This window comes from Sceloporus undulatus, chromosome 1 (genome assembly GCF_019175285.1).
Source record: "Sceloporus undulatus isolate JIND9_A2432 ecotype Alabama chromosome 1, SceUnd_v1.1, whole genome shotgun sequence".
NCBI lineage: Eukaryota > Metazoa > Chordata > Lepidosauria > Squamata > Phrynosomatidae > Sceloporus > Sceloporus undulatus.
The window spans coordinates 111,519,307-111,537,740 of record NC_056522.1 but is presented as its reverse complement, the minus strand read 5'-3'; the positions used below and the strand labels follow the sequence as shown (position 1 = coordinate 111,537,740).

The 18,434-nt window shown below is 39.1% G+C and overlaps 1 protein-coding gene across 1 annotated transcript in view; it reads right to left on the bottom strand.

Annotated features, from left to right (window-relative positions):
• SEC63 (SEC63 homolog, protein translocation regulator) overlaps window positions 1–18,434 on the bottom strand; it is a 48,447-nt gene that overhangs the window by 11,362 nt on the left and 18,651 nt on the right. The window contains 11 exon segments of the mRNA XM_042472694.1: window positions 518–600; window positions 1,495–1,642; window positions 2,931–3,085; window positions 3,557–3,632; window positions 3,634–3,650; window positions 6,095–6,227; window positions 6,317–6,411; window positions 11,430–11,538; window positions 13,306–13,356; window positions 14,150–14,208; window positions 17,156–17,217. Of these exon segments, the coding sequence (XP_042328628.1) occupies window positions 518–600; window positions 1,495–1,642; window positions 2,931–3,085; window positions 3,557–3,632; window positions 3,634–3,650; window positions 6,095–6,227; window positions 6,317–6,411; window positions 11,430–11,538; window positions 13,306–13,356; window positions 14,150–14,208; window positions 17,156–17,217 (988 nt within the window).

Here is an 18,434-nt window from a genome sequence, read left to right as displayed (position 1 = left end):
AAATAGTCCAGTTTGTCACTGTTTTAACTGCCATGGCTCAATGCTATGGCATTCTGGGAATTGTACTTTGTTGTGACTCTCTGCCAGAGAAGCCTAAATGTCTCACAAAAACAAAATCCACAGAACTCCACAGCATTGAGCCAGAGCAATTAAAGGGGTGTCAAACTAGCTTATTTCTACAGTGTGGATGCAGCCCTAAGCTGTCTTGAAGGCTTTTAAGGGGAAAGGAAGAAACGCGCATATTAACCCATATGGAGAGACACTCTAAAAGACCTATATTTTTAAAATCATTCAGGCTGCAATCCTATGCCCCGAAAATGAATCCCCAAGTCACAGAATGAATGCAAAATTTCATCCCAAAATGCTCCAGATGCAGAGGAAATGATCCAGGCCCCCTCCCAAGTCCTGCCAACCACCAACTTCCTTCAAAGGTCACTTCCAGCTTCATAAAGGGACAATAGGATATCAGGGGAAAGCAGTGGATCTAAGAATAATATGCACAAATAAGAATACTCACTGCCATTGTTTGTCTTGTTAAGGTGACCAAAACCGTGACTAGTGATCCTACTGTGATGTTGTTGCTATCTTCATCATCCAAAACTGAAGTTTAAGAAGGGCAGGGGAAAGGAAGGGAAAACACATATATCAATTTAGATTCCTTTGTTACACAGCTCTTTTGTGAACAGGTTTTTCTAAACTATCAAGGGTGTGCCTAATCTTGCTTAACATCTTTTAACATGTTAGAAGATCTTTATGACCAATGTCCTCATTTGCATCTTTGAATAACCATCTCACTACGTGAGAAAACTTAAATTCATTTGAACTTAAGACTGCAATGCAAGCAACTGCAAATAGAAAATGGGGAAAGAAAGATAACCATAAAGGACTTAAATAATTCAGAGGCAGATTCTTTTTGTTTGGTTGTTTGGCTGCTTGCTTTTTGTTCTTTTTCAAGAGTGGTCTGGCAGATGCTCAAAGGCAGTGTGATGCACTGTTACTTCTCTAGCCCACTGACCCAAAACCCATACACCCCCTTTTAAACATGAAGAACTTTAAAGCAGCTTGATGGTTTTAAGAGCAGGAGAATTCAAGAGGCAAACAAAGTTTAGTCAGTGTATGTGCCTTCCTCTAAATCAGTCTTCTCTTACTTAATGCTATCCAGATCCTTTTGGTGGGAGGAAGGAGTGTATGATAAAGATTGACGCAATATCATTCCATGTGTAAACCTTTGCATGGCCTTTTGGACCTCTCCCCAGTTACCTGAAGTATACAGTAAATAAAATCACATACCCTAGACCCTCCTGAGAAAACAAATAGTACCTTAACTAGCGTAAGTTAATTCTTCACTACATAACCCAGTCTCTCAATATGGGAAGAAAGGCTGTCAGTCAACAAAAAACTGAAGTCCCTGAAAGTTAAATTGTGTAATTTGTTACAGATATATTATCTAAAACATGAGTATTCATCAAATAAAAGAGGCCTAGCACCACCTACCCTGGGGTTTTATATCCATTGTGATGTGTGGAAAACTACCAAGGACAGCCATAACATCTTCATATTTTTCATCTTCAAGGAAGTGCAGTAGATTATGACGATCTGATGCCTTTAAACTCACCAAATCTTGAATTGTTTTGATTTTGTACTAGGTTAAAACAGCAGATATTAATCTTTATTTTGGGAAGCAGCTATTTTCCAATAACCAATAACACAGATTTTGTATCCCATGATTTTTCAGAAATGCACAATTGTGAAATGGATGAATTCAACTCCAGACCAGATTTTACAGAAAGGATCATTAATTGTGTCAAGGATCAAATGTGCACTGCAGAAGTAATGTAATTTGAAAGTACTCTAACTGTCATGACTCAATGCTATGGAATTCCAGGATTGGTAGTTTTATGACATATTTAACTTTCTCTGTCAGAGAACTGTGGAGCCACAAGAAACTACAAATCCCACAATTCCATAGCACTAAACCATGGCGTCATATTGCATTATTTCTGCAATTCAGATGCAGCCAAGGTTCATCAAATTATGCATGTTTTTTAAAAAATTACATTTATTTTAATTTTAAAATGTAAATGACTGCTATTAATAAAAGAAACAAGTTTCCACATAGAATCAAAAAATGCTTCTGCAGCAAGGCTTCTAAACAATGAAAAAACCAAACTGAAATAGTCAAGATACATTTATAAATAGACTTGAATAGATTATTGCCCTGCCAATTTTCTTACAAAGGTCCTCCCATCCTTTCTGCTTACAGTGAGGTACACCAGAGACTGCAAAGGGAACATATGGCTGGGTGCTCCTGGAAGGAAAGTTATAAAACAGGTGCTTCTCTGAAAGAGTTGCTTCTGTTACTGTATTTCAAAAAGAAAGAATGCAAACATGCAAAACAGGACCAAACAAGGCCAAATGTCTTTATAAAGAAAAAGAGAAAGGCTGCAAAACAGTTATGGCCTCCATTCCCCATATATCCATCCATGACACAAAGGTCCTCTTTCACAGCCACATCAGCAGCAAACTCTGCACGGGTTTTACTCCCCACAAAGCAATGCCAGTTAACAGGATAGTAAAAGCCACAGGAGCAACAGTGAATGGAAATTCTGCTACAAGCCCAGCTGTGGCAGGAAAGGTATCTCTCTATCTCTGCTGCAATCTGGCATTCATCAATCTGTAAACATTTCATGTCCAGAAGTAATGGCAATGGTATGAGAGTGTAGCTGCTAGTACTGCCAGTAAAGATACGGACATCTTATAACTTACTAAGATGAACTGCTGAACTGAGTATGCTAATAAGCTTACTCTCCATCTTCTGGACTTGAAATATAATCTTTAAAACTTGTATGAACTAGCATTTCAAATACCTGCAAGCTGTGGAATAAGCAAGTTAGTGTTAAGATGGCACACTATTTGCTCCAGTACTATACCTTCTTATGATTAGAGACCCGTCTGAGATTATCCTCTTCAATATGTGGGAGTTGCAGGAGTGGGGATTTAAATTGCTGAAGGCCTTGGACAGTCATCTGTGAAAGTTTCATGCAGTTCTCCAGAGAACCCAGTGACGGGGCACGAAATTCCCTTTCTGAGGGAATGAGAAAGAAAAATAAAACAAATTGAATTCTCAAGTGTAAGCCTGCAGCACAGTACAGAAACCAGTTCTCTGCTTATCTTTAAAGTAATGTTAACTTTACTGAGACCTGACAGTATAGTTATAACACAATTATATTTAAAATACTGCTCTGTGTCTGGTATTTTATTTCCTATCAGATTGTATTAAATGCCATTTATTTTTTATTTTTCAAATTCACAATATTTAGAAAATAAGTCAACAAAAGGTTTGTTTTGAAATGTAAAGTTTACACCATAAAATCTGGAAATAAGCACAAGGTTTCTCTTTCCACTTAGAATATTAGCTACTTATTTCAAAACACAAGTTATTTTCCAAGTAAGTTGTCTTCACAGTTGCTAACATCAAACTCTGCGGACAGAACTCTAAAGATATTGTAAAGAAATAATTTTATTGATTTGGCATACAATAAAACTTAGTTCTTACCTTCACGGCTACGTGCCATGATTATTAGTTGGCATATTACATTAACCATTTCTTGAAGCAAAGCAGGGCATTTTTTTCAAGACAAACTGCTGATCTGGAAGACATGAAATACTCAATACCCAGTTTATTAAACCCACATAGCAAATGCTTACAACCTTCATCTTTTTATTTATTTATTACTGTTAAAACTGTTACTCAAACTTTACTAGATGGTTCTCAGGTGTCTCATTTAACACAAGCAGACTTATACTAGCATAATGCAACTGTCCCCTACACACCTCCAAAGCCTCCCCAGAATGTTCTCCAACTTTCCAGGGCAAATTTGGTTAACTTTAAGGAACTCTGTAACAGTGGTGCTATATGTTTATTATACTGTGCATCTTCCTCCTCCTATAACACTGGTCCCCAGCCCTAACCTTAGATGTTAGGTGATATTTCCCATCATCGTCTGCCAGCACTACTCATCCTGGATAATATGCCCTATAATGCAACATCTACGAACCTACCCCCGCTCCTGCCCCCACTCCCACCCTGGTTGGGAACCGCTGCTCAACAGTAGCCAGCTACTAAGGATTTTGGAAAAAATATCTTATAATCCTCAGGTGTACCTGTGAAAAATATTTGCATGCACGTTTTCTCCTCCTTTAAGATAATATTTTGTTCATTTTCCCACTCCTCTGTCCTCACACATCACATTTCCTTCCCTTCAGTCCAAAACTTTAGAGAAGCACAAGAAACTGAATCTAGGACTGAGCTATCAGACAGGAATAGATCTGGTTTTCAGCAACAGAGTTTGAAGAGCAGAGTAAATGTGTAAGTCCAACCCCACTGGTTTCTAAATAAATGGCAGGCATGCAGAAAAGAAAAATTGTGCATTGCAGGAAGATCTTTTGGTGAAAATGTCAAAAGCACTGTCACTACTAGCAATAGCTCCCAGATGGAGAAACATCGCCCCCCACTTCTCTTTTCAAACAAATGCCAAGATTTTGTAACAGAGGGGTATATATTCATACTTATTTCACAACAAAATATACAAGTGCTGCACACAAAAGGTAAGGAGAAGGAACCATAGTTTATGAATTCACAAACACCTGGTATATTCAAATTATGTAGTTCAAGAGGGGCTTAATATGAATCCCAGGCACCAGCCTGTGTATATACATTGACATTCTGAGCAAGTCGAGGGGGAGTACAGAATATAAATTTCAGCCCCTCCTGTTACAGCTGTTTTTCCTTTTTTCTAAAAAAAAAACATACAGCAGTAATCCCCACAATATGCTTGAAGCTAGATAAGCATCATTATCATTTGTACTAGCCAAAGGCCATGACAAAATGAGCTTATCAAAAAGCATAAAACATTTAACATTTAAAACAAAAGACACAGAATACAAAGGACAAAAAAATGTCCCAACATTTAATGTACAGTTAAAAATAGTTAACTGTTAAAAAGGATGGATGGGAGACATCTTGCCTGGATATTAGTAAACAAATATGATATAATCATAAAATCTAATTAATATTTGGTGATTCCCTGGCAATTTTGTTTAACTCTCTCTTTCTAATCTTTTTTGCAGCCATGGCAAAAAGAGCCACTCTATGTGTTACATAGTCATTGGTATCACTCAAAAGGAATTAGATCGTATCAACTGTAGAGCTCCCACTTTTATCAGCAAGGGTGTTAAAAATTTCTTTCTAGGGTCGCTGTACAATGGACAAATTAACAAGTAATGAACAATATCCTCCACTTGAGACTGACTGCAGATACATAGTCTGTTCTCAAAAGTCACTTTGTTGTAGCGTCCATCTAGAACTGCAGTAGGCATTAATTGAAGTCGTAGCTCAGTGGGGGCAATTCTTAAAGTAGGTGACTTGAGTTTAGTCAAATATCTGGCTCTAAAATGTTCAGTCTTCAAAGAGGAGAACCAAAAGGAGAATTGTGAGGTCCTAACTGACTGCAGATCTTTTCTTGAAACAGTCCAAAAAAAGGAATTCTCTTAATTGCCTCTTATCCATGGCAACAACAGCGTTCAACTCAGAAAAGTTATATTTTTGTAAAAGAATTTGAAAACTTGATTTCCAGAACTGGTTGTCACACATTTCCAAGTAACACAATGCTAGGAGATGATTAGTTGGTAAGGTAGCAATATGTTTAAAATATCTTATCTGTGTAAAATCTATTCTTGTTTTAACTGAGGCTTGGTGTAATCTCAGAAAACTAAAGAGGCTGCTACAAAGACCCAAACAAAAAGAGACACAGCACTAACTGGATGATTTCCAGGACTGGATGTGACACAATCCATTGCGCAAATGAAAAATACATCAGGCAATAATATTTAGCTTGTATAAGTTTATAGATTTCAAAACTGTACTTTTCTTGGCAAAGAATTTAAAACCAATTGCATATTTTCACTAATACAACATGCATATCCTTAACCTTAAGTAGGAGAAATAAATACAACTTAAGTATAAAATGTGTAACTTGACAAGGTCCACTTCAAGGCCCAACCCCCACCCTTTCCACTTTCTAAAGCAAGGTACCTTGTTCAAGTGTCTCAGGAATTTTCATTCTGGCAAGATTAGCCAATAAGAGCACTCTGGCTTTCAAGCTGTATGGACAAGTAAGTGGAGGCTCATTTTTCTTTAAATTAATGCTGCCAATTTCTCGGATGAGCTAAAATGAAAAATAGAGAGGGGAAGGGGTAACTAAGAGACATTTGCACCCCAACACACAGAATAAGACATCTTTCAGTAAAAGCAAACCTGTGGTATCTGAATGTTGTCTACAGGTCTGCTTGTTGCATCTTTATTATACTGCGGGTCAAATTCAGAAGCTCCTGCTAGAACCATTATAAGTCCTGCAAAGAAAAGACAAAGCAATATAATCACAACATAAACAAAAAGCAAGCACAAAGGACTATTGCAAACATATACAACAATGTTCCCAATTATGAACCAACAAGAGTTTCTAACATTACTGTCCCTTTCAGCTATTCATCATGTAAAAATAACTGTACTTTTCTTGAGCAGTTAGCCACTTTTAAACATCTGGAGGCTGTATGTGCCCTCAATCAGGCTGTGGTGGACCATACTATCACCACAACTGCCCCCTGCCACATATTTTAGTTTCCAAAGCCTTTCATACTATCTAGGAGGTGAGGATGGCATATGTTTTGCTTTCTACCAAATTGAAAATTTACCAGAAAATGTTTCCAGTTGGAGGAGGAGCTTTACAACGCCCCCCCCCCCCCAAAAAAAACCCAAGGAGGCTGAAACCACAGCAAAATTGACCGCTTTTAGAGCACTGGTTAAACAAAGGGCAGCTACTGTGGCCCATAGATTCTAGTCCAGTGGACCCTGATGACCCCTTCTCCACCAGTGTCCCAAAGCCTTCCAGCCCTCCCCTCCTCCTCAAAACTGTGTGGTTTTGCCCCCCCCCCAAAAAAAACCACCCAAAAGTCACCAAAAGATTTAAAATGACCTCCAGCCCTATACCAAAAGCTTTCCTAGAACCTACAAATATATATTGCATGTCTGCTCGTGCATGCCTTCAAATCAAGTGGCAAAGGAATCAGACCCCTACCCCCATACCTGTTTTGGGCCACGGGGTAGATGGAGGGGGAAGGGTCCCCTGCCCTAAGCACAGGTGCCCACCCTTGCCTTAGGGGGTGCAAGGTGTCCCCCCCCCCAACCAGTAAAATATTAAAATCTGGGGTATGAGATGTGCACTGGCACTCTTGAGAGGCAGTTTGTGGCCATGGGCCACACTTTTTAGCTGCACTTTTTGCATAACTAGAGGGCGTTACAGACTGCCCGTTTGGGGCAGCCTGTATCCGGCCCTTTCCCCGCCGGATTGGGGCCTCAGCTGCCACAGCGGAAGCCTCTCAGGCCCCGATCCACTGCTTTCCAGGCTCGCGGCCTGGAAAGGGGTGTCCTTGGGGCTTCATGCCCCAAGGACACCTGATGGTGGCGGGGAGGAGGAGAAAGGGGCCACGGCCCCTTTCTGCCTTGCGTTGCTGGCGCAGCCGTGTAAAGGCTGTGCCAGCAACACAAATCCTAGAAGGAGCTCCGTTTTGGAGCTCCTTCCGGGGCCGCAAAAAGGGCACCCCAGGCGCCCTCGCGCTGCACAAGGACGTCACGTCCATGCCGCCCCATTTGCAGGCAGCACATTCATGACGTCCTAATGGTGGCGCCCATCTAGAATGGGCACCGCCATTTTGTACGTACCGTGAACGTACTAGGGTTGGGGGCGTCTGGAAGAGATGCCCCTGGGCAACCCTAGTATGTACGCGGTACGTACTTTAGGCGCGTCTGTAACGCACCTAAGTAAGGAAAACTCAACCAATTGAAAATAAGTTGTATTGTTGAAAGCATAGACAAGTCAAGAGAAACAAGGAGTAGATGTGACAGCTTTACAGCACAGCCTTAGACGTGTCTACTTAAGGGTCATTCACGTGTCAGTTTTTTTAGCACAATGATGTGAATCATCTCCCTCACGCATTCCAAGTTTGTTATTCACACTATGGAACCACATCTATGCAAGTTCAGTTGTTCACACGTGCAAGCATTCAAACAAAGATGGAGCCAACTATGAGAATGCACTGGAACCCCTTTTTTGGTATGCAGTGGTTTATCCCTGATCTATTTGGGTCTATTCATATTGGTTAGTCATACTACTGATGATGCAGATCTTTTTTAAAAAAAGGGAGGGGGGAAGCCATTGCCGGTTATCCCGGATTAATTGGGCTTTTGGCAACCCCCCCCCCCAACTTAATCGGGTGCATTTGGGATGTATGTGAGCAATGCAAATTTATCTTGGATTCATCCTGGATTAATTTCACAATGTGAATAACCCCTTAGAATAAGCCCTACTGAGTTCAATGGGATTTACTCCCAAATAATTTGAACACAACTGTATTCAGAATTCCCAGTGGGAAGCCAAGCTGAAAAAAAGAAGGTATCCACTAAATTATTAATCTGCTTGAGTCACTGTAACATTAATGTGCACTGTTTCCACAAACACCACATTGACCAAGACCATAGCGCTTTAACACAAGGCTATTTCATTTTGCCAGAATATCTTCTTCTACTGGTACCCATTCTTCTACTGGTACCCAGTTGCTTGCCCTACTATTCTCTGGCATCAATGTCATTTTTAAGGCTGTTGATAACCAGTATCCCATTAACTAGCAGATGACTCTATTTTCTTGTAACGGACCAGGATATCATGTCTGAATGGCAAGACAAGAATAGTTTTATTTATAGATTTCCTCCCAACATGAGCACCTGTCAATCTATTGGAGCACATGTACAGGATCAATCAATCAAAGTTTGAGCAGCAACAGATCAGATTCTAGTGTTGCCATAAAATGCATGAACAAGAACCTGTGCAATGCTGAAGTAACAGTTCTTGTGCAAACAGAATAGTCGTTTTGGATTTTATTATTTGAATTTTTAATGTGTATTTTTAGTTCTACCAAATCATTTAAAACTGCACTTACATATAGGAAAGGCACAATGAAAGGTTTTCAAAGAATATGTTCAAAAGTATTTCTTACTTTAAAAATTCAGTATAGGGCTTAAAAACCTAACACAGGAGTTTATCAAACTGACGAGATCCCACAGGCAAAAGACAGTTAAACGTGATTTAACACGAAGAAAACCCAGAAATGCCCAAAGTTTATCACACAACATCGCAGTTAATGTGAAATAATGAGAAGTCAAACCGCAGTTAAAGCAGAGAAAACTGGCAGCTTTTTACTTTCGGAACAACCCGAAAGTAAAAAAGCTGCCAGTTTTCCCTGCTTTAACTACGGTTTAACTTCGCATTATTTCATTTTGGAAGCAATTCGGTGTTATAAATTTGCAAGTTTTGTTTAAATTCAAATTTAATTTAAATTGCATTTAACTCCCGTTTGCCTGCAGGATCTCGCTAGTGTGATAAAGCTCACAGTCTTGTTACCTGGTTATAAAACCAAATTAAAATGAACTATTGTTCAAAACTAGAAACAAAACCATAGCTTTAAAAAAAAACCTTTCCAATTTTCAAAAATGTGTTGCACATTCAAACTAAGAGAATTTACTCTTTAAAAAAAAGATAACATGTATATAATATTTGGTATAAACTCATGCTTATTATTATTAATTATTATTATTATGCCTCGGTACCCATTCCTTTGTGAGGACTGGAGTTCACATTTTACATTTTCTATCTCCTGTACAACCAATGGAAACCTATTTCCAAAAGTCCTCCAGAGCAACTTCAAGACAGCATAAAGGGAAGTAATTAAAACCCAACCAAGTTCCCTCCAGTGTTGGTACAGAAGCCAATACGAGTGTACCTCAGTTACCAGTCTTTCAAAACAGAAAAATTGCTACCAGAGGCAGAAATAAAATGGAAAGAACAGGGATAAGTTCCTGCCTCATAAAAAAGAACAGTTCACCATGTTTAAGCAATTATTTAAATCCAAAACTAACAATATGCTCATGTGAAATGAAACTATCAGGTCAGGTTACCTTGTTTAAATAAACAAAAACATAACATTCTAGGGAGCACCTGAAAACTTCTTTCAAAATTTTTCCAGGGATTGAAATTGTATAGAAAAATTTTAATAACTGTACTGTGTAATTGTTATATTGTTAATTTTTGTATTGGTCAATGACCAAATAAAATTTTACTACTACTACTACTACTATCCAGGGATTTATTTATTTTCTTCTTTTACTTTTCTTGATTCCCATTTTGGTGGCCAGGCTTACAGATGTATGCGTCTTTAACATGCTGGGTATAGATTTCTGCTTTCCTCTTTCCTCTGTTTTGCTGTTCACATATGCTCAGTAAGGGTATCTGTAGGCAGCTGCTGTTTACTTTGCCTGTTACAAGCAAGCAGACAGCTATAGGAGAATTGGCTAGAGAAGAATCCTATTCTTGTCCTGCTCAAGTTCTACTGTATATTGCTTACTGCAGACCTGCTGCTGCAATCCGACATTGTAAGTTTGTGTTTCTGCAGCTCTCCTTCACCATCCTCCCAATATCAGTGCTACAAAACATCCAGTTAGACAGAGGACAAGAAGGAAAAAGAAGAGCTGGATGGGCGTAAAATGACTTTGAAAAAAGGGGTTTCTTTAGCAGATACTTCGTTAAGACCTGTAAAGCTCACCACCATCTCCTAATGTTCTTCCATAATCAAAATTTTCCTTCTCTCTCTCCTTCCAGAAAAGGAAGTTGAGACACAGTAGAGCCAGAGGTTTTGGTTTCCCTTTCTTTCAATCACCACACTAAGCCTCCATCTGAGCTGTATCACCACAGACCTTTGTTGGGGTGGGGTGAGGGATGTTACCTGGCTGATTAGTATCCATACATTAAAAAGTCCTTCTTTATTTTTTAAAGCAACACATGTCAGAGAGAACAATTTCAACCCGGCTTTCATCTGATAGCCTAGTCTTTCTTTTACTATGCACATTTCAGGAGGGGTTTATGGTAGAATCCATTCTTTCACATGACCTCCAACTAATACTTGAAGTATTAGAACTTATGCACAGTGTTCCCATCTGATAAGAACATGACATGCCTTTCCCAAATGTGGATCCACAGACCACACACCCCACTAACCCCAGATAGGACAGCCAAAGGCTGACAATGACAGCAATGGCTATCTAGAAACAGTAGGGATTCAAGTTGGGAAAAATACACTCATGCAGACAGGCAGCACAGAAAAGAAAGCCCAGTATATATACAGCTTAGTACACTACTAAAAATCATAATCCTCAAGGTACATATCACAGAGTCTTATATTTTTATCATTATAAAAGCAAGGAAGTGAGTACAGAAATTAACAAGCCATCGTTTTATGCTTCACTGTGTTTTGAAACTTACTTTTCATATCCATATTTCTTGTTTTATAAACAAAATAGGTATAAATTTGAGTTGTACGAATGAGAATCTGGTCTCCACTGTAACGTATTGATCGATACCACCAGGAACCCTAAACCATTTGGGGGGGGGGGGAGAAGAGAGAGATTAATTTCAAAATACCGTATGGATATCCTTGCATGTTAAGATGCAATAAATAAAATATAAAGAGCATGGTGTAAGTTTTAAATGAAAAACTAAGGCTGCATCCACACTGTAGAAACAATACCATCTGACACCACTTTAACTGCCATGTCTCAATGATATAGAATTCTGGGAATTGTAGTTTTGTGAGACATTTTTAGAGATCTCTAGTGCCACAACAAACTACAGTTCCCAGAATTCCATAGCATTGAGCCATGGCAGTTAAGGTGGTGTCAAACTGGATTATTTCTGCAGGACGGATGAAGTCTAGGACTTTGAGAGATCAGGGTTTCAATCCTTGTTCAGCTATGGAAACCCACTAAGCAAGTCACACTCTATCAGTCTCATATGAACACAATGGCAAACCACCTCTGAATAAATCTTGCCAAGAAAACCTCATGATAGGGTTTTGGTTGCCATAAGGGAAAATCAACTTGAAGGCACATGACTACAAATGAAGTGTTTTTCAGTGTGCAGTACCCATAAATTTGTTAAGTCTATTCAGCACCTCTACCAAGATCAAAAGATGAATAATTCCTAAGTGATAACAATATGAGCTGCAGAAAACTTTGGAGTTCTCAAAAGGATGGAAAAACGGAAGAGCTAAAGATTCATCATGAACATATCATGTTGGTGAATTGTGCAATGGACAATACAGAAAGCAATGGGGTGAAGGCACAAGATCTATTTAACTTGTTTTAATGTTGTATGTAAGATGCCCTGAGATCTTTGTGTTATGGGGTGGCGTATAAATATTTAAATAAATAAATAATCTACTGGGAATCGCAGCCATCTCAGAATGCCAGATCTCTGCCTTGGAAGACATAATGTTCCTCTCTTTCTTTTACCAAGCAGGCAGAACAAGCTGTCAATTGCACCCAGCAACCAACTATTTATAAATGAAAGCTCCTAAGGCACACATCAGGGTGCAAGATGCAGAACACTGACACATGCTTCTGAACATTCAGATCCATTCCTGTGACTCTACTCAGCCTCCAACCATTCTGTTGTGGTCAGAAACAGAAGACACAGCTCCAGTTAATAAAAAGTAAAACTTCTAAAAGCCTATATTTCTGAATGAATAAATTATACATTCATTCAAATTACCGTATATACTCGACTATAAGTCAACCTCATATATAAGTCAAGAATAGGTTTTAGGGCCATAATTATGGATTTTGATATGATCCGTGGATAAGTTGAGGGTAAAACTTAGAGACATGTAATGAATGATGTAAAGAATAAAGCAAAGGAAAACAATGGCAAAGTACTTACAAAATTCCAGCAGGCATAACTATTTGTACTCATACTAAAAGGCTGGATGGATGAGATAGTAGAGAGAATCAGTGCTTCCAGGGCAGATTAAATTCTTGCCATTGACCAGAGGATGGTTTTATGTATATGTATGTATAGATAGATAGATGCTGTAGATAGATAGATGAGTTAAAGTACGGTACCTGTGGACAAGTTAACTCGGGTTTTTGGGTCAATTTTTTAACCTAAATTTCTAGACTTATACATGAATATATACAGTACACTTGCTACACAGAGTAGCAAAATATATTACTTAAGCTACAGGACCAATAAATGATCACCACACCAGAGCTTTGGGCAGGGTAATTATGACTTAATACTTTTGTCATTACCCTATTTTACCAAGATGTACCCTACCCGTTTTGTTCAAAGAAATACTTACTACAACAACTGGAAGAATAACCATGAATGCTAATCCATAAACCAGCAAAACCTAGAAGGATTAAGATAGGAGATAAACCAACAATTATTTAAGACAGGTAAAGCTATCACAGACTTGTAACTTTTACAGCTCTCTCTTAAGATGAAGATCACAACCTTTAAGCATAGAAAAAATTCTGAAGCCTACAAACAATTAAGGAGGGATTCGTAGAAGATATACTAGAAGATACTATTCTTGGCAGATTGTATAAAATTATTTGAGAGATAAACACTATAGGCCAAGATCTAATTGAATGCCTCCATTAGCAGAACTCGGGGCAGGGACAGAAAGAATCCATCTTCTCCCTTGCAGACCTCCATATACCATCAAAACCTGTTCCACAGATCTGGGAAACTCACAGGTTGGGGAAAACAGGAAAAAATTGAGGAAAATTCTTATTGTAGTTTCTAGCCTGACACTGAATCTAGACCTTACTTCTAATGGGGTACAACCATTCTCTTGAGCATCTGTGAAGGATTATAATTCAGTACAGCAGTCAAAGAAGTGGGTTCATATCCATGAAAGCTCATCAAAAAAACCCAGTTATTCTCAAAGACACTGCCACATTTCCTTCCCCCCCCCCTTACTCTCCCTTCTTCCTTTTTATGCATCCCATTTAAGTCAGAGAACCAGAAACTCTGCAGCTACTCATCATGTTACACCATACCCTTCCAAGAACTGCCAAATAATATAAAAAGCCTCCACAACTGGGCCCCAACTGTGAATGGAACAAATAAGATTCTTTTCAGATAATATCTACTGTGGCCTTCAGCTTGACATATCATTGAACAGAGTGTTACCTTACCAAAATAGAATTCTTCTGATCCACAATCCAAGCTGGTAGTGCAATCCCAAAGGTTGTAGCTGCAAGGAAGAAGGAAAAAAAGTTATGAAATACAGTGGAGTAGTTGTATGAGCTGCATATATCATACAGCTTTAAAGTCCTTGTACTTTCCTCATGCTGGAAAAAGAGGAATGCTTCTTCAAAAAACCATCTGTAAAATCACACAGAGGATTCTATACTTATGGAGAACCAACCATACAGACATTCTAGAGCTTTAATCATAGAGCAGGTACTCTGGTTCTTTCTCCTTATGAAGATTAATATTTGTGGAGGTCTTGATAGACGGCTAGCACCTTTTTATTAATTTTCTTCACAGCTAACATGAAAGAAATGCCCTCCTGAAGACCTAGACGTATCTGCAATGGAAGGATATGTTAATCTGTGTAAAAGCACAGATGACGAAGAATTTGCTACTAGTGGAAAATTCCAGAGGGGCCCATGAAGCAGCAAATGCTTTTCTTGTGAGATGGGGTTATCCCTGTTGCTTTGAAGTGGGAAGTTGTTAAACTATTACTAAAATAATTTGAATCTGGAACACTAATAATTATTGGCCAGTTGAAAAGATAAAAACAGCTCAAGATCTGAAAGGACTAGCAATGTGCAAAGCCTTCTACATGAGAGTAATGATCTGAATCTCTTTCAATTTAGGACTACAGGAGGACTGAACAATTAAATAACTCTCTGAAGAAAGATGTCCACAGAGCAAGTTCCCTGTCTTAATCATAGAATCATGGAGTTGGAAGAGACCACAGGGGCCATCCAGTCCAACCCCTTTCTGCCATTCAGGAACTCTCAATCAAAGCATCCCTGACAGATGGCCATCCAGTCTCTGTTTAAAGACCTCCAAGGAAGGAGATGCCACCACACTCCGAAGGAGTGTGTTCCACTGTTGAACAGTCTTTACTGTCAGGAAGTTCCTCATAATGTTGAGGTGGAATCTCTTTTCCTGTAGCTTGCATCCATTGTTCCAAGGTCCTGTTCTCTGGAGTAGCAAAAAACAAGCTTGTTCTCAATATGACATACCTTCAAATATTTAAACAGGGCTATCATATCACCTCTTAACCTTCTCTTCTCCAGGCTAAAATCCCCAGCTCCCTAAGTCATTCCTCATAGGACATGGTTTCCAGACCCTTCACCATTTTAGTTGCCCTCCTTTGGACACGCTCCAGTTTCTCAATGTCCTTTTTGAATTGTGGGGCCCAGAACTGGACACAATATTCCAGGTGGGGCCTGATACTATAAATGAGTAGGAAGGTATTGCCCCATCTACTGGGTCATTCATATATATATATATATATATATAGAGAGAGAGAGAGAGAGAGAGTGAGAGTGTAATGGATCTGTTCAAGCAATGGAGGCAATACCACTAGCTCTGTATAAAGCTTGTGACTGGTCCCCAAAGTTGGCTCTGAAGGTGTAAATAATCGAGGCGGGATTACAATAGAGAATAAAATCAACAATAAAATACAAGATACAGTATTAACTGAAAATACAGTCAATAGAACAAACAACAAAACTATTACCAATCACTAAAATGACCAAATCGTTGTCTGTTTTCCATGCTATCAAAGTCAGAAGTGGGAGTGTTTTTTGAGATCAGCTATAGAAGGTCAGACGGATAGGCCCGCTGGAAGAGATCCGTCTTAAGTGCCTTCTTAAAGACCTCTAGGGTGGTAATAAGACAGATCTCTTCCGGTAAGTTGTTCCATAGTTTAGGGGCCGCAGCTGTAAATCCTATGGAAAGTTGTAATTAGTCTAGTTTTCGTATATTCCAATAATTTCTTCCCTGATGTTCTGAGAGTGCGGGGCGGATTGTGTAGTAACTCAGGCCCAAGCCATGTAGGCTTTTAAAGGTAATGACCAACACTTTGATTTGCACCCAGAAGCTGATCAGCAGCCAATTAAGACATTTTAATATTGGAGTAATATGGTCTGATCTTGATGTTCCCGTGACCAGTCTGGCTGCAGCGTTTTGGATCAACTGAATTACCCCAGCTCACGGATATTCCTGATCTGTACTAAAGACCACATCAAGTGTATTAACAGCACAATGTGTTAGACCTGAGACTAATTGGGACAGACCCTGGTGGTCATGGAAACCATGAACTCCCGAGCTGCACCTGTCAGATCTGATAAACCGGCCTTGAAGGGGATGTTGAGGTCCTCCAGAACAAGAAGCCTGGGAGGCTCCAACACCAGCTCCAAGACCAGCTGTGACAGCTCGGCCAGGGAGTCTGTTAGACAATGGGATGGATGATATGCTAACAGAATCCCCAGACTGTCCTTAGCTTTCAGAGTCAGGTAGATACACTCAACATGATCTGTTTTCCGGACAGGTCTCCTGGTCAACGTGATGGTGCTTTTGTGGACCAAGGCAACTCCCTCCCCTTGCCCACATTCCCTAACCTGCTCCTGAACGGCATACCCAGCTGGGAGGGCCTTAGTCCAAGTCACACCCAGCCAGGTTTCTGTGATACAAGCCAGGTAGAATTCTATATGTAACCACTAAAGTTATAAAGAAGAAACTTGAAGAAGTACATCTATGTGGTTTTTCATAGTTTGGTGACAGATTGGTGTCTGTACTTTCGGTGCATGTTCATATAATTATTTCCTATGTATTGTTGTATAATACTCTTTGAACAATCTTTTATTTTAAGAGGTAATCTAGCAATAAGGCCTAGTACAGTGCACAGAACAGAAAACTGCAGTTTGCCCAAGTAACTTTGGGCTATATCACTACTTCTAAACCAGTAGTTCTCAGACTTTAGTATCTAGATATTTTGGACTTCAGCTCTCAGAATCCCAAGCCAACATAGCTAATAAATTTGTGTTTAGCTGACACAAAACAAATAAGGCAACTGTAAACCTGCAACAAAGAGAATGAGCAATACAATAAAACAAAACCACAGGGCAAAGGCTGAGATACTTATTAAACAAAGAGATACATAGAATAATGTGCAGGACTACCTTGTGGACCATCAGGATTGCCAAATTCTTCCCAGTTTTTTCGAGATTCATCATCCGTTAAACTAACCAAAAAAAAGAGAACAGCATGTTAGAAAGATTGTTTCCTTGCTTGGTGATCTTTTTCTTTTTCATTCATATATTCTGGTCCTAAGGACTGCGGTATTTTTTTTTTTAAACTGTTAATCCTTAAGAGGCACAGGAGGTCCAATAACACTGCTAAAATGCATATAAGTTCAGAATCAGCTTATTCAGAATTAACTGTAGGAGAGTAACACTGTAATTATAATAATAATAAAATATAAGATTAAAAAATAATTACTATATAAAGAAAAATGGTCTCTAGTGGCTTATGGCTGCAGCCTGAATCAGTTGGAATGGGGTCCCCTTGTGTTCTAATTAAACCAAAATAGAACTTGTCATAAAATTACTGTACTGAATCAAAATGACTTGTTTAACTAAACTACAGTGATGGCTATCCTCAATTCAGACTAAAGATAAAGTACACGGAAAATGTAAAGTAAAAGCTTCCAACTTTCTCCTCAGAATTACACTAAAGTAGGGGGAGTGCATATTTCTGAGTTTCGTAAATGTAAATAAATCACCATTTAGTGTTATAGCAGATCACTGTCTGTTCAAAGAACACAAAGTAAATGCTAGCAAAACAAAAATTCTCATTTCATTTGAACTGCCCTATCGTGCTAAAATAGCAATGAGGAACATGTGGCTCTCCTAGAGTGTAACTCCCCTCAGAATTAGCTAGCATGGTCAGTGGTGAAGAATAGTGGCACCAGCAATCCAACAACATTGCAATCCTCTCTTTGCTACAATATACATGCTTTAAGCTACCCAAACAGACACTTACACATGACTGGCAATACATTTTGCAACTCAGGGGTATAGTTTGCACAGAAAATTCAATATTCAGCCCATGGTTCACACTTTGTTCATTCCTGCAAACATGCCAGTTAAATGTACCCAGCTGATGTTTTGTTTAGTGTACTATGCAAACCTGGAATCTTGGTTTGCTGCTGCCTTTAAAAGCCAGAATCAAAAAACAGTTTTTATCACTGGTTTACAAACCCTGGCTTATCAAGGAAGCAACCAAACAAGATTCCCAGCTCAAACAGTACGCTTAAACCAGGGATGGGAAAATTCACTGGGTCTAAGGGACTACAACCATCTTATGACCTGCTAAGTACTACCAAATTTTAGCAGCAAACTGGAAGAGATCATTAAAACAAGCAGGAGATTCTTGTTTAATTGGGTTTTCCTCGTTTCC